The sequence below is a fragment of the Scatophagus argus genome, chromosome 21 (assembly GCF_020382885.2).
Source record: "Scatophagus argus isolate fScaArg1 chromosome 21, fScaArg1.pri, whole genome shotgun sequence".
Classification (NCBI taxonomy): Eukaryota; Metazoa; Chordata; class Actinopteri; family Scatophagidae; genus Scatophagus; species Scatophagus argus.
Genome location: NC_058513.1, coordinates 15333471 through 15348367, shown reverse-complemented (window position 1 = coordinate 15348367; position 14897 = coordinate 15333471). Strand labels below are relative to the sequence as shown.

The window sequence follows — 14897 nt, the reverse complement described above, 5'->3', positions numbered from 1 at the left end:
TCAAATTATAACAGAGTGGGATGGTGATGAATTTTCTCCGCTTCTTTTTTCATACGGGAGGGAATTTGCACCAAAATGTGGAGAAACTCTACTCAGACAGTCCCCAAGGGACCAGGTGGACTTCAGACCTTCTTGCTGTGAGGTGGCAGTGCTAACTGCTAGCCTGCATGCTGTGTGTGTCTGTGCACATGCACGTTCACAGTCTGTTGTTGTTTTTTTGTCCAGGAAAATAAAAGATTTCTGAGAGATGGCACACCTCAAAAGGAGGTCAAGTAAATAAAGTGTGTGATCAACAGACAGATTGTGTGGCAGAGCTCAGATTAGTGATGGAGAATAGATAGAAAGTTGATGTGTATCTTCATCTCTCCTCTACCCTACAATTTGTTGTAGTTAGGAGTGTGCTGTTTCACAAAGGAGAGAAATTTGTCACACACTCAGTCTTCTCCTCAGTTGTTAAGCAGCTGCCTTCCCTGAGTGCAAATGTAAAACTATTTTGACACTAGTACTTCTGGATATAACTTCCTTACCCTCACATGACTGGATGGGCAGCCTCTCCTCTGTGTGAATTCCCATAAGAAATGAACAACGGACATTCATAGAGTTGTTGGAACTGCTGTCATCTGGTTGTGCATTCAAACACTTAAAGCAAACCATTTTTAGCGGGACAATTCCACTTCCTTCCTTCACTGTGTGGACCACTGAGTTTTGCGAAGGTCTCGATTTAATGCTTGCTCTGTGTTTTATCAACAAACCTATAAACACCTGCAAGTCCCTGTGCAGGATAACCTCTGAAAAGCTCTGTGGTCATCAAGTACCCGAGAGGATAAAAAGAGGTAGGAAAGAATATATTTTTAAAGAGATGTTCTGCTCAGCGTCATTAACCAGCGATGAAGATGGTGTCTATCTTTGGGGTGCCCGAGTTGCTGAGGCACTTCAGACCCATGTTCCATTTCATGCTCTAGCTCCCTCATTCAATTTTAATTAAAGAAAGTCTCTGCACTATCAAGCAGAGACAGTGAGGTAGAGCAAGGGGGAAAAAAAGGTCTAATCCTATATATCAACCTTTGTTTTCATTGAACAAATATGCTCATTGTTCGTTATTTATCAAGCAATTATGGGACGAGTAGAAATAGTTGGATTGTTGCTCAACAGCTAAATTCAGTGCAAATTGTTTCGTTGACTGAGAATTCAGTGCAGACGTGGGATGAGGAATTGTGTGTGCAATCGGTTGGTCTTTCACATACTTTGTAAAAGATCCCAAGTTAGGCTGTTTTGGAGACAAACAAGAAGGAACATGAAAACTTTGGAAAGAGATTTTCTGTTTCAACTCTGAGGTGGACGCTCTCTGTCCACGCTCTCTTTATTTTGTTCTCCAAGAGTCACCTCTGAAGCATCACTTTCTCCCAGGCTGTATACCAGCCCCAAACAGACTTAAAGATAGAGATCCAATTTTAGTGAAGGAAGTGGGATTTATGTTCTGTGGAGCCTGAGAGGGAATATTGTAATACTGGGGCTCAGACACACAGATAATTGAACAAAGAACCTAATCCTGATCTTGCCATATTAACTCTTATTAATGATAATACAATTAAATGGGATAGGACTGAGTTTAAGCCTCTGTGCAAATTTTAAAAAAATAATAAATAATTAGAGGTCAGATTTTGGCATTCGATAGTTCAGTCAATGAGGCAAGGAAGTAAGAATGTGAGGCTTACACACATTTCAAAATGAATACAAGTAAACAAGAATCTTAACATAACAATGATCTATATTTTCTTCCCTTTCCTCAAGCAACGATGAATTTGACAGAACCTTTTTTTCGGCCCAAGGCCACTTGTCATTTGTCACAGTTATGTAATTTTTCACAATTTGCGATTCGTGGTTTTTTGTGTGTTGTAAGCCCTCCTGTGTGTAGAAATGAATACCCTACAGTAAAGTAGCTTTGCACCAAACACAATCCACTGCAATTTGTTTGTTTAGAGATGTGAGGCAGAGAGCGCCTCTCCGTGCCCTCAAAGCATTATCCTGTGATAAAGACCAAAAAGACAGCAACTAGGATTCATATCTTCTTGATCGGTGCGGATCACTTACACGGCGAGGATCAGGCCAAAATGGAGAAGAGATGAGCTGGATTGGTCGTCTCCCCAGGCATTTTAGATAAGATTCTCTCATAGGAGGCAACGCTCAGATAGATGCCTTCATTTCTCATCTGCGATTTCATCTGCTCAGTCTGTGGAGGAAGCAGTTTTGATGAGTGATCAGATAACATGCAGAGCACCACAGGGCCGTGACTGTGATCTCGCTGTCTGCTTTGGTGCGTTTCTTTTTTTTTTTTTGTCATCTAAAATATTAAAGCCACTGTGTGATTATAACATGTTGACAATAATTCTGAAGGATTAATATTTTCTTTGTTGAAAAGTGAGTCATTTCTCAGTGATAGATCATTTCACTGTCTTTTGTAATACTGCTACTGGGGTCTCCACAGCCGGTTTTTCAGCTTCTACACATAGTGCTAATGTATAATGATTTCTGTCAGTGAAATAATGATCATAGGTGATTTTTTTTTCTTTTTGATCTAGGTGGAGAGACTACATTTCCAAACACGTGAAGCTTTTTTAGCACCGTCAACCCATAGCAAGAATATTCTTAGTGTGAATCTGCCATCCAATTGGGCCATTAAATTTGGTACACACATTCATGGTCTCAAGAGGTTGAATCAAAACTGATCCCCTGGCTTTTTCTTTGGCGCCACCATGAGGTTTGTGTTGCACGAAAGAGGCTGAATGCTATTTGCTATTGAAGGTCCCTAAAGAAAATGTATTAAAATTTTGGTGAGCCTGGAGCTTTCGAACCTGGTAAATATTACTTGCTAAACACCAGCATGTTAGCGTTGTCACTGTGAGCATGTTAGCATTTAGCTCAAAGCATAGCCGTGCCTCACAGAGCTGCCCGGGTGACTGTAGACATTCAGCCTTGTGTGCAGCCATCTAGTGTGGGCAGCACTTTGAATGCAAACCCAACTAATTACTTCCACCCAACCTCTCCTCGCCTCAGCTTCAGCAAAACCCATCCCTGACAAACGCAGCCACAATATGAGTTTTCTCTCCTGTGAATGTCAAGTACCCAGAGCTGAATGAAAGCATTTATTGCCCTTTTTTAATTATCAAATAGCAGGATGTCTCTGAATGCCATTTCCCTGTAAACAACCTCTCCCTTCGAGAAAAGCACAGAGTAATTAAACCCAAGAAAAGGGTTAGCTTCCACACAGGAGATGTTCACTCTTCACACATAATCTGTTCTTGCTGTATTTGGCCAACAAGATAAAAAATGTGATGTGTAAAAATAAATGACTGTGTTAGTTTTTTACTGTTTGCCTTAGAGGATCACACTCTCCTCTGGGAAATTGATTAGTTGCTATCTGATTACATGGCTTAAACGAGTAAATAAACTGTCAGTGTCATTAGTAAGGTATCAGTTTAGAAAAAAATCTCTGACAAACAGCAGCAGTCATGGAATACTAAACTACAGCACCAGCAACCCTACTATTTCACCTCTGAGCTCTCCAGTGTTGGCTGTTTTCCAAGCTGAACTGTTTACTCTAAATGGACCTCTTCACCGACACCCACATTCAGTATTCCAGCGCTCCCACTCGGGCCCCTCTATCCTCTCTCTGCTCTGCTGCTGATTGGCAACACAGACCGGCCTCATGTTAAGGCTAATCTCACCTTTGGCCAGTGTGCTTTTTTGGCAAACTTTCACAGCCAGAAAGGTTGTGAGAAGGACACCGTTCTGTGCTGAGCCTGACAAGTGTTATTTTAGTATAAGAGGCTGAGGATATGAAAACATTATTATCTGTTCAAATTGGTACATTGTACTCCTGCCAGCTGTACAAAACTTGTGCCTTACTGTTGCCAAATTGTTACTCACTCACAAATTATTTTACCTGTTACTTATCAACGCGTATTATAGCTCATGAATTGTTCATTTAATTATGTCATGGATTGAGTTTTGAATAAGTGATTTTCCGTCTGCTCTGGGAGGCATCGGCATGTTAATATGCTCACAGTGGCAATGCTAGCACTGATGCTGATGTTAAGCAGGTATAATGATCACCTTGTTCACTGTCTTGCTGTGGGTCCGCAAGGTTCTGCGCGATGTAAATTTTGTCGTTGGAGGATGTAAGCTAAGGAGCTGTGCCATCATCGAACCTCCAGGTTTTTGTGACAGTCACTCTGCTACAACCAGCTGCAGAAAAGGTTTTGGGCGCAGTTGGACCTGGTCCTCTAAGCAGATAGCAAGAAATCCTATGAGTTTGGATTACTGTGTGCCACATACACTCATATCTTAACTACCGTACATATCCTCTATACATCAGGCAAAAACTCTTCATTTCATGCTGAATGCGTTTTATAATTCTAAACTGATACTCTTGACTTTCATGTTTGATATTCCAAATCCGATCTCAGTACCATTGAACCACTCAACTAAACCTTCTTCTGTCCTCTTACGCCCTCCAGGTGACTGGCACCATGGGCAGCATGAAGAGCAACCTGCACCAGCACCTCGCAAGGCTGGACGAGATCTTTGCCACGAGGGGCGACTACGTGCAGACCCTGCAGTTCATGCAGCAGATGGCCGACAACGTGATCAAACAACTGCTTGGTTTGCCCGACTGGGAGGAGGCTAAAGTGGACCTGGCATCCATCGCTGATCAAACAGCAAACATTGAGTACTACAGGTGAGGAACAAAAAAGCAGAGGCATCAGGCTCGTGCGGCGCAGAACGCCAGGGGCACAATGCAGGTGATGCTACAGATGTGCAGGTTTCTAGTTAAACTGGAGAAAAACATGTTACTCATCTGAGAGCTGAGAAGACAACATTAAGGATGTTAGATATCGTTTACTGGTTCCATGAAAATACTGAACAAGAAAGTTCATCCACAGTTTGTTTTGGAGGCAAAAATGTATACATGCATTTCTAAATACAAATTAGTAGAAAGCAGATTTACAATTACCATCACTGTGGTGATTTATTTTAATGTGTGAGCATGAAGGATAATACATGGTCATGTATAAATAATAAAAAAGTAAAACATAGATATATTTGCTTATTAGAGACAAGCAAAAAATACACTTAAGCAGATACACTTAAGTTTATAATATCATGTCTCTTTTGTCAGCTGAACATGTAACTAAATAGATAATTCATGTGTCAGTAGTTACATTTTGCATGTAGTGACCTGAATATATCACATGATATTTAGTGGATGGGATGAAGTAATGTGGTTGCATGTGTTGGATCATCCACTTACGCCGCTGTGAAGATTGTTGCAGTCATGGCTCTGCTTGAAAATAGAGGAATCCTGTTAAAGCATGAGCAATCGTTACATCAATACTTACATCACGTCTACCCTAATGATGACAGCCTTAACGACTGCGTTCCACTGAGAGGCATTATCTTCTTTCTCGTCTCATTACCATTAAGCTTTTATTGTCTTGTCATCATAGAGAAACGACGTATGGCCAGTTGTGTTACCTTGATGAGTATTTATGCGAGTCTGCAGTAACAGGCAGGCTGGTGTGGTTGTATTGATCTGTAATGTGATTCTTCTGCTCTGCCGATAATTCAATACTCCACACAGCTCAGTGCTAACAGAGTAGGCAGACCGGAAGAAGACAGGCGGACATCGTAAGCTTTTAATGGTCTCATTATCACTTGTCCCACCACAACAGATAGTTTATGTGTGGCCAGGTGTGTGTGTGTGTGTGTATTTGCACAGTTAGTGATTTGGCTTTAAAAAACTGTAAGTGTGTCCGTGTTTAAGTTCGATATCTAGATTCAGTGTACTCAAACTGCAATGTTTTCTTTACCCTTCATGTTCGCTCACAAGTGTTTGTCATATTACTTTAAGGAATCACAAAAATGCAGAGCACTGATGCAGACCAACATTCGCTGAAGGAATCGGCCCAAATTCATTTCAACAGGAAGCTAACACTCTTTCTATTCTCATTCATTCTTTAGTATAATTTTCCCTCTCTACATTGAAATTTAAATACATTTTACATTTACATACATTTTTTTTTTTGCAAGAAACATTTTAAATTTCGACGCTCAGGTACCTTAAAACATGTTCTGTTTATTTTTTTAATACTCGCACATTTTTCACTGTGTTAGATATTTACTCTGTTTGTAAATGTAGATTTGATACTGAGGATCAAAATCTACATCACTTGAACTGTTTTAAAATGGATTTTTAAATTACTTGTTGGATTTTTAATATCTTTTGGACTATATTTGTACCATTTCTGTTGTATTTATTCATTATTTCATTTGATGCATGTCCATGTGGAGTAAAGGGTGCAGGAGATATGATGGATAAAGAAAAGATGAACAGTGATGGAGATAATATAGAAGTAAAGAGATTAATTTTATTAAATATATAGATAGAGAGATCAGAGTGTAAAGGTGATACACCTGACACCCCCCCCCCCACAGTTTATTGCCAGCATACACCATTCAGCCATATGGATTTGAGTCCAGGCATTATTAACCATCTGGACAGGCTCTCTGTGTCCGGTCACAGACTGACCACTGTTCACATAACAGATGGATACACTGAGGAGGGCAGTGATGGACAGGAGTGTAGCCTCAAGCACAACACACTCACACACACCTCAGATGACAGTTTGTGCATCTGTCGAGGTGGCAAAGAAGTGGGACACACTACCCTTCTGGCTTCTAGCTGCCATTTGTTTTCTCCGAGCCATTTCTTCAGTCATAGCGCTTTAATAAGTTAAAATGGAGTTGGTAACATCCAGTCCAGTATATTGTTGTCATACAGCTACTTCATCTCTCATTTACGTGTAAGAAAACACCTAACATGATATCAGTACTCACAGCTGTCAAGCATGTTTTGGCTGCACTTTCTCTCTTGTGCAAAAAGCTTGCTTATAGTCTTAGTACTATATCCACTGAGCCTTGTGGAAGACTGGTTATGTGGTTATGTGCAGTGAGGGCATGGGCAGAGTGTGAGTGGGTAAACACACAAGTCGTCCAGTTATTTGATTGAGTCATTTCGTCCAGTCATTTTTTTTTCTGTTTGTCAGGGCATTTGATTCATCAATTGCTGTCGGGATGTTGAGATCTTCTACAAATGTTACAACAAATGTTTCCAAAATAAATTAAGAACTGGAGATCATAAAGTACAGTGTTACTATTCCTGATAAAAATGAGGGCAAGAACTGCACCAGTAAGACCCAGGTTACATGTAACTGGAATAACCAACCTCTTCTTAGTTTGCCAAAACAGGCATTGAACAGAAGCAGTTTAATTTTCTGTCTCCGTCTGTCTCTGCAGGTGGCTCACCTACCTGCTGCTCCTCATTGTGGACCTGATCATCTGCCTGCTGGCCTGTCTGGGGCTGGCCAAGCAGTCTCGCTGGCTGCTCACCACGTGAGTCTGACTCGCCCTGTGAAACTGGGCTGCGAGAACTATAGGTTTTTTTTAGCAAAAGCAATCTGTTGCACGTTATGGTTTTTATGTGTGATTTTCTTATCTTCTTGTTTTCTCATATACACTTAAGTATTGGGACACCTGACCATTACACCAACAAGGACTTCCTGTTCCCAAAGGTGATTGGGGGGGTGGGGGGGCGGTTGAGGTCAGAGCTCTCTGCAGGCCAGTCAAGTTCTTTCATACCAAACTCATCTAATCATTGTTTTTATGGATGAAAAGTCATGTTAGATTAGAGAAGGGTCTTCTTCAAACGGTTGCCACAAAGTTGGAAGCATTGTCCAAAATATCTTGGTATGCTGAAACATTAAGACTTGGCTTCACTGGAAGTCAGGGACTGAGCCCAACCCCAAAACATGACCCCATGCCACACTGAACTGAATAATTAAGAGATACGTCCCAATACTTTTGTTCATTTCGTGCAATTTTTAATGGCAAAAAAACTTGTTCTTCTTCATGGCTAAACCCAGACCGAACCTCAAGTTTTTCTTCCAGTTAATCTGATGTAGATATGAAAGACCACCTGCACCGAAGAGGCTGAAAGCTTTAAAAACTGGTGTCTCTATTTACAAGAGCAACATGATCCATGCTTTGCTTTGCTTTAATCCTTTATATCAAACAGGAACAACAGATACGATACCTTTAGTTTTTGTTTAGAATTAGCATAAATTGATGTAGACGGAGGGAACTGGAGGCAGCAGTTTCTTCTCTTCCCGTGGGAAATTGCCAGTGAACGAGGCAGCTAAGTGTTGGATCACGTCCTTGTGCAAACACTGCCCTGATAGTTCTCTTGTGTTTCACCATTTGCCCTTTTAGCTTTGCCAGTGGTAGGTTGAATTCGCTTAGAGTGTTGCCGTCTCAATAGCTTTGCTCTACAAATTGGACAGGAGAGCTGTGGACAGATGTGAGCTGAGCCATTTGATTTTATCAGCAATGTAACTTCCTGATGATTGTTATTCCAATTTAACACTCGACCTGCTTTAAACAGCTTCAGTCATGAATTACATTCGATAACAGACACACCGCACTGCATACGGACTCTTGTATGGCATGTCATTAATTATTCAGCTTTGTATTTTTAGACCTTTTTTCCCAGATCAATATTTTATTGACTTTATCTTTTAGGAGTGACAAGAAAGCAAAAAAAAAAAAGAAAGAAAATAAAGGCTGGGTATATCAAAACATAACCAAACATAATGTAATCTAGATTACATTTAGGTAGGAAACAGTAATCGAATCAGTATATTTTTTGTTTTAAAAACAGGCAAGGAGTGAAGTAAATTTCAATGAAATGGGATGTTGGGATGACAGAATTATATAAAAACGCTCCCACACATCATAATACAAGTTAAACCGAAATATGACAAATGATGATACATTGCACACAAGCTCTGTACTGTATGTATGGTACAGCACAGTGTATCCAAGTAGTGTCTCTGCTTTTATTTAATCTCCTTAGCTTAAGTGTATCCATCTCCCCTGGAATGTTATTTTATTTATTTATTTTTCTTCCTGCTGTAAAGGAGCTTTCACAGGGCATGAAATCCACCTTCCATTCATCCAGCAGAGCTTCACTCCGTCTCTCTCAATCAGTCAGTTCAGGGTGTGAGCCGCACTAAAATTGCCCCACTAACCACAAACCCACCCCCACCTCATCCTCCCACCACTCTGCACACACAAGATGAGTCAGTGTCAAGAGTGTCTGCCCTCCCAAGGCAGGCCCTCTTCCAGCGGAGTGGAAGTGGTTGGAGGCTTTCGGGAGCAGATTACACTCCGAGGGCCTACCGACTCTTCCTGGTGCTTATAACTGGCTGGCTCGAAGTTAACGTGACACACAGTAACAGCTTAGACAAGAAGATACGCCCACACGTGTGAGAGGGAGAGCTATCCAAAGACCTCCCTGTCAGCGTTTCTTATCTGGATTTTTTTGTGTGTTTGTTCTTGGTTTGTGTTGCTGCAGAATTTTTCACCACTGCAAAACAAATTTTCCATGCACCTCCATTGTTATCAGCAGAAATCTCAGACAACTGACATTTCAGAGCTTGAATACAAAACACTGCATCTTTTGGGTGACTTGAACCTTAAAATGTCACGATGTACGTACAACATAAGCCCATTTCCAAGCTCAGTGTTACAGATTGCAAGATTGCATGAACAAGAAGAATTGTCATTTAATGACTGGGATTCGCTGAAATTATAATTAAACAAAATTAAAGTAAACGGAAATGGAAGAAAAATCTATATATTTACTGCCTGCAGAAAGGAGGTGGTAGTAGAAGCCCCGGGTGTAAAACAGTTTTACAGAAGAAACCAGTAACTTCAGTTCATTTCAGTCCCACTACCATTGTGGAAATACCTGGAGAATAATATAGATGTGCAACATATAAACTTCATGACAGTGAAATGCTTTGAATTCTGTTGAGGAAGAAAGGGCTCAACCTTCTCAAAATTCAGCCTTTTCAAAGCTCAAAGTTAACCTGTTTAACCATATATTTATGGTGTGCCACAGGGAAATGCACTTGTGCTTCTGAAGTTCAGTGCGTGTGGGTGCGTGCGTGTGCAAATGTATATATACCGGTATATGACCTTTTAACATGGTCTACATGGTTTACTAAATGCAGAAATCATATGTGTGGAGATGAGTCACTTTAGTATTCATTGAGTCAGCTGGAGGAGCAGGGCCACAGTTGAATAGCTGCAAATCCAGGTCAAAACAGATTGTTAATTTGAAAAGAAGCTGAATGGTCATCATCATATCAACTGAAGCTAAAGCTAAGACTTTGAGGAGATTGCACAGTGCTGTAAAGTGATATGACAAGGATACAATTTCTTCTAGTATACATGAAGTCAGTATATAGTGAGCACACAAACCACTAACAATTGTGCTGTTAGGAAAGGAGCCAAACGATCATTACGTGATTTAAGTCCATGTGTCCAGTTTTATCTCGATTGCAAGTCAAAGACACAATCTGAGGAAGCCGTTATGATTTGCTTTAGACACATGAACACAGTATGATGATGTGCATTCTGTTTGGCCTAATGGTGTCTGTGATGCCAAAATTAGAAGTTAAGTGAATGATGTTATTATGGCAAACTAATTGGTGATATGTTCCCATGTCTCCTGCGTTTGTGCTTTGAAGGTCACATCACTTACATTTCACTTGGTTTTAATTGACACATATAGTACAACAGTGCTTTGTATAATCATATAGAAAGCCATCACTTTCCATATCTTTTGCATTGATATTATCGCAGTTAACAGCAAAAGACTTCAGCTTTTTTCTTTCTTTTTTTTCAGCTAACAAGAATATCTTCCCCCCACTGATTTAACTCAGAGTGACTTGACCTCATCCTTGGTGGGTGTATTTGCCCTGCTCGCTGGCCTCTGTGACTTTTTCACTTGATGTGCTTTGCGTCAGGTTTACACCCGATTTGCTGTTATTCCGTGTAGCTCAGCAAATCCCCTTTGCTCACCAGAGCACAAAACCGAATACAGTTGCACTTGGTCTGGATGTGACCTGCCAGCACTGAGGGGGCGATCAGAGGGCATTTATCCCATTTATCCAGTCATCCAGTGTCAGAGTTAAAGAATCTCATGCAGTCCAGTGTCACAAACTCTGCAACAACAAGTTGTCAAATAGACACGACCTGGCAGACACATCAGCTGTGTGGTTCCCAACCTTTTTAGCTCATGACCTTTTAAAACAAAGCAATAAACATCTGAGAGCAGTTCACAGACATATTTTCCCTGCTCAATTTGTTTCATTGGAGCAGATGTTTAGGAGCTTAATGAGGTGATGAGTATTTCTCAAGAAAAAAAAACAAATAAACCATAAAATATGTAAAAGTCCAAATATGTGATACCCACCCCCCAGATTGCCAGTGGTTGGGAAACACTTCCATAAATGTATGTGTGATAGATACATGCACACAAACAAGTGGTAGAGACAAAAATAGCAAAAATGTATGGAAACATTTAGTACGTACTTATGTATTGTTCTCAGAAAAGATACTGGGCAGCTTTCCATGCAACCGTATGGAGAAACATACGAACATTACTGTGGCAAACCACCCTGAACCAGTAAGACAGTGGAGCAACTTTTGCTTTCCATTTTAAAATCAAGATAGGAAAGAAAGCAAGAATTCACAGAGTCCTTATCTGTTTCCTTGGTAAGTGTCAGGGCTTGTGAGAGGGGCTTTGTATCCAAAAGAAGGAAGGAGATAAAGAGGGTGGCAGAAGGCAGAGAAAAGATATGGGAGAGAGTGGTGAGGGAACAGAGAGAGTAAGGAACTGGGAATAAAAGATACAGGAAGAATGAGTTCGGACAAGAGGTGGCTTGTAAATTCGGTGTTGGGAACTCGGTATCTTCTCAGCACACTCAGTGTGTTGAAAGGTGGCCTGGGCCTGGACACGCATACCCAAATTAAATGTAAACGTGGGTTGACATGCTGTAAGCGGAATATCAGGAAAATGCGACAATATTTATATCAGCAGGAGCTCATCAGATTCCCTGGAGATTATTTCACCTAACGAGAGACGATATATGATAGGACCAGTGTTCATCTTTTAATAGGCATTGATCTTCTGTCTTATTGCATACACACACAGACAGGCACGTCCCCTCCATGCAGAAATGCTCGTCCAAATCTTCCCATCTCTCCCCCTTCATTGTGTCATGTCTCTGATGTCATTTTCTGTAACCATGAGACCATCGGGGAGGGAGCCCACTGGAAAAACAAAACCACATTTTTATGTTCTTATGGGTGCAGGGAGCAGCCATCCACCCAGGGGGCCGTAATCGAATGTATGCCAGCGGAGTGGATATGCTCTGATGCTCGTTCCTCGGTTCATAAAGCCGCAGCTCTGCAGCTGCGTGTTATGGCTGCAGAATCAGCTCCCACAGTAATAAACATAACCTCTGACTTTTTCTGTTGATGACAAGCCAATGAGCTCACCACTCCTGACCCTCGGGGCTCACTCCATTTCCTTTCAATGGTAGAGACTGTTGTGAAAATAGCTCTATTTGTGACACTGTACTCCCTCTGTAGGCTGCTGATAACGACATTAACACAGTTTCAGCTTTTTGTGCTTTAGTTTTGAGATGGCCCACACATTTGTTATCCCTGTATATTACATTTGGTCCTGCATCCTACATTGTGGTATTTCTTTCATGTTTATGAAATTTTAAATTACTACTGCTAATACTATGGTACTTGGATGTTAAAGGACTCATTTGTGGTGACGAACCCATTATCAGCACCTCTGCCACTTGTACCTTGCACTACAGACCTTTATAACATGTTTCAACACATTGTTTTGATATTCCCAGCTTGCAGTTTCCTGTTTTGATACAACCTCTCAAATGCCAGGCCTTAGTTGGCGTCTAGTTCACACAAGGCAGAGGAACATTGTGCAGCATTTAGCAGCTACAATCCCTGAAGTATGTTTGTGTTGATGGAGTACAAATAAGAGCAAAGAGAGAGTGAATGTTGGACTTAAGATGTACACAAACACAACTTTAAATGAATATTATTATCTATAAAGCAGCATCTGTTTAGTAGCAGTTTTGCAATATCAACTGTTACGTTCAGCCAAGGGGGAAGCTGTGCATGGCACAACAATGAAGTTCCCTTTCCCCAGCTCCCTCGGAGCGACCAGTTCACAACAAAATGCAGTCCAAAGCAAAATGGGTTTATCTTTCAATTTATCTTGCAATAAAATCAAGAAAATGTCAGGATGAGCATAGAGCAAAATAGCAAACAAAAACGATCTAGTTAAAGCCAGGGCTAACTTCCCTTGTTCACAAAATAAAACAAAAGAAAATCCAGTTCAGTGACCTGAAGAGAAAAAATGAAGCAAAATGAAAGGGCTTCCCACCTGTACCATTAGCTGAACTGCTTGCTAGCACAGGACTATTTATGGTATTTACAAAAATATATCCAGCTCGAAGGTTTCTGCAGTACGAAGTTCGCACATGAATCACAATCAGCTGGGTCATGTTGGGAGACAGGGAGAAAATGGAGTTCATCGCAGATGCTGACAGCTCCGTTTTAAAAGGCCGATCAATTTACGTACCCACCAATGACCATCAACCTCCTGCGGCTCCAGAAACAGAATAAAGAAACACACAAACAGCACCACCTCTGGGCAGTGAGGAGAATAACATACAATACTGTAAATACTATATTATGACCCTGGGTCCTAAAAAATGACCCTGGGTTCTCTCCACTTTTCTGACAATGTTAATTAATTAACGGCAGCCTTTACAATCAGTACAGATTATTGGAAAGAACTTAAGGCAATGTGGAATAAGTGTTGTAAATCATTAATCATTGGGTTTCAGGCTCGACAAATGACTAACTCCACTTCATTCTGATAAATGCCCAGCTTTCCCAAACCATCACATCCTGCTGGCTGAGGTTTTCAGTCAATCTGCATTTGACTCAATGATTATTGTCCCGAGCTGCACTCTGAACTTGCTGTTTCTTTGTGTCCCTGCAGGATGATGGTGTTCGGAGTGCTGACGCTGGTCCTCAGCTGGACTTCCCTGGGAGCTGACCTGGCCACTGCTGTGGTGAGCTGCTTCGTTTTCTCACCCGTCACTGGCTGACGTACTCCAATGTAAACCAGCATAAACTGGCCTGCAATCAGTTCTTGTCTTGCCTGACAGTGGTGATAAATTGATTTACCTACACGCACACTGCACTTGATAAATGTGTTTCAGTTTGTGAGTGTGAAGGAGAAGATTATACACTGCTGCACATGTGCATACACCTGCATTTATACACCAATGCTTCTAAAAGATCTACAGAGTGTCATTACAAAAGGATGGAAAACAATTCCCATCCAAATGACTGCATGCATTTGCTGCATAGCCACTAATCCAGGGCCTTTCCAGCCTCTCCTGCTTTAATCTAATTTTTTAGCCTAAATTTAAATTAATCTCAGTAAAATGTGTGTGAGCTAGAAACACATTGCAGCAATTCAGTGTCATCTGACTGCCCAATCTCAACCTCTGCTTTTGGTTTGTCTTTCTGTCACCTCATGCGCTTTTGATCTGTGCTGTGAAACGGCACACCTCCAAAAATATACCAACAAAAGAACAAAATCCCAAATCCACACCTTGTCAGCATCGTTATACAAGCATGAACAACTTGATTCAAAGTCAAGGATTGTGACAACTGGGATCCAGTCGTGGCTTTTAAAGTCTATCCTGCTGAAAAGGTGAATAATTTGTATTTTGCTCTGTTATGGACTGACACATAAAAAAACGGGGGGCAGCCGTGGCCGAGAGGATGGAGAAGCGGCTTGTGATCGGAGGGTCACTGGTTCGATTCCCCCACTGGACGGGCAGGAAAAATTAGCGGGCTGATGTGCCCTTGAG

General features: G+C 41.1%; 1 protein-coding gene across 2 annotated transcripts in view; it reads left to right on the top strand.

Moving 5' to 3' along the window:
• Positions 1 to 14897, top strand: part of ttyh2 (tweety family member 2) — a 52481-nt gene that overhangs the window by 25687 nt on the left and 11897 nt on the right. For both annotated transcript variants that reach the window (XM_046376220.1, XM_046376221.1), the window contains exons 4-6: positions 4518 to 4738; positions 7357 to 7452; positions 14015 to 14087. In XM_046376220.1, the coding sequence (XP_046232176.1) occupies positions 4518 to 4738; positions 7357 to 7452; positions 14015 to 14087 (390 nt within the window). The remainder of the gene's footprint in view (positions 1 to 4517; positions 4739 to 7356; positions 7453 to 14014; positions 14088 to 14897) is intronic.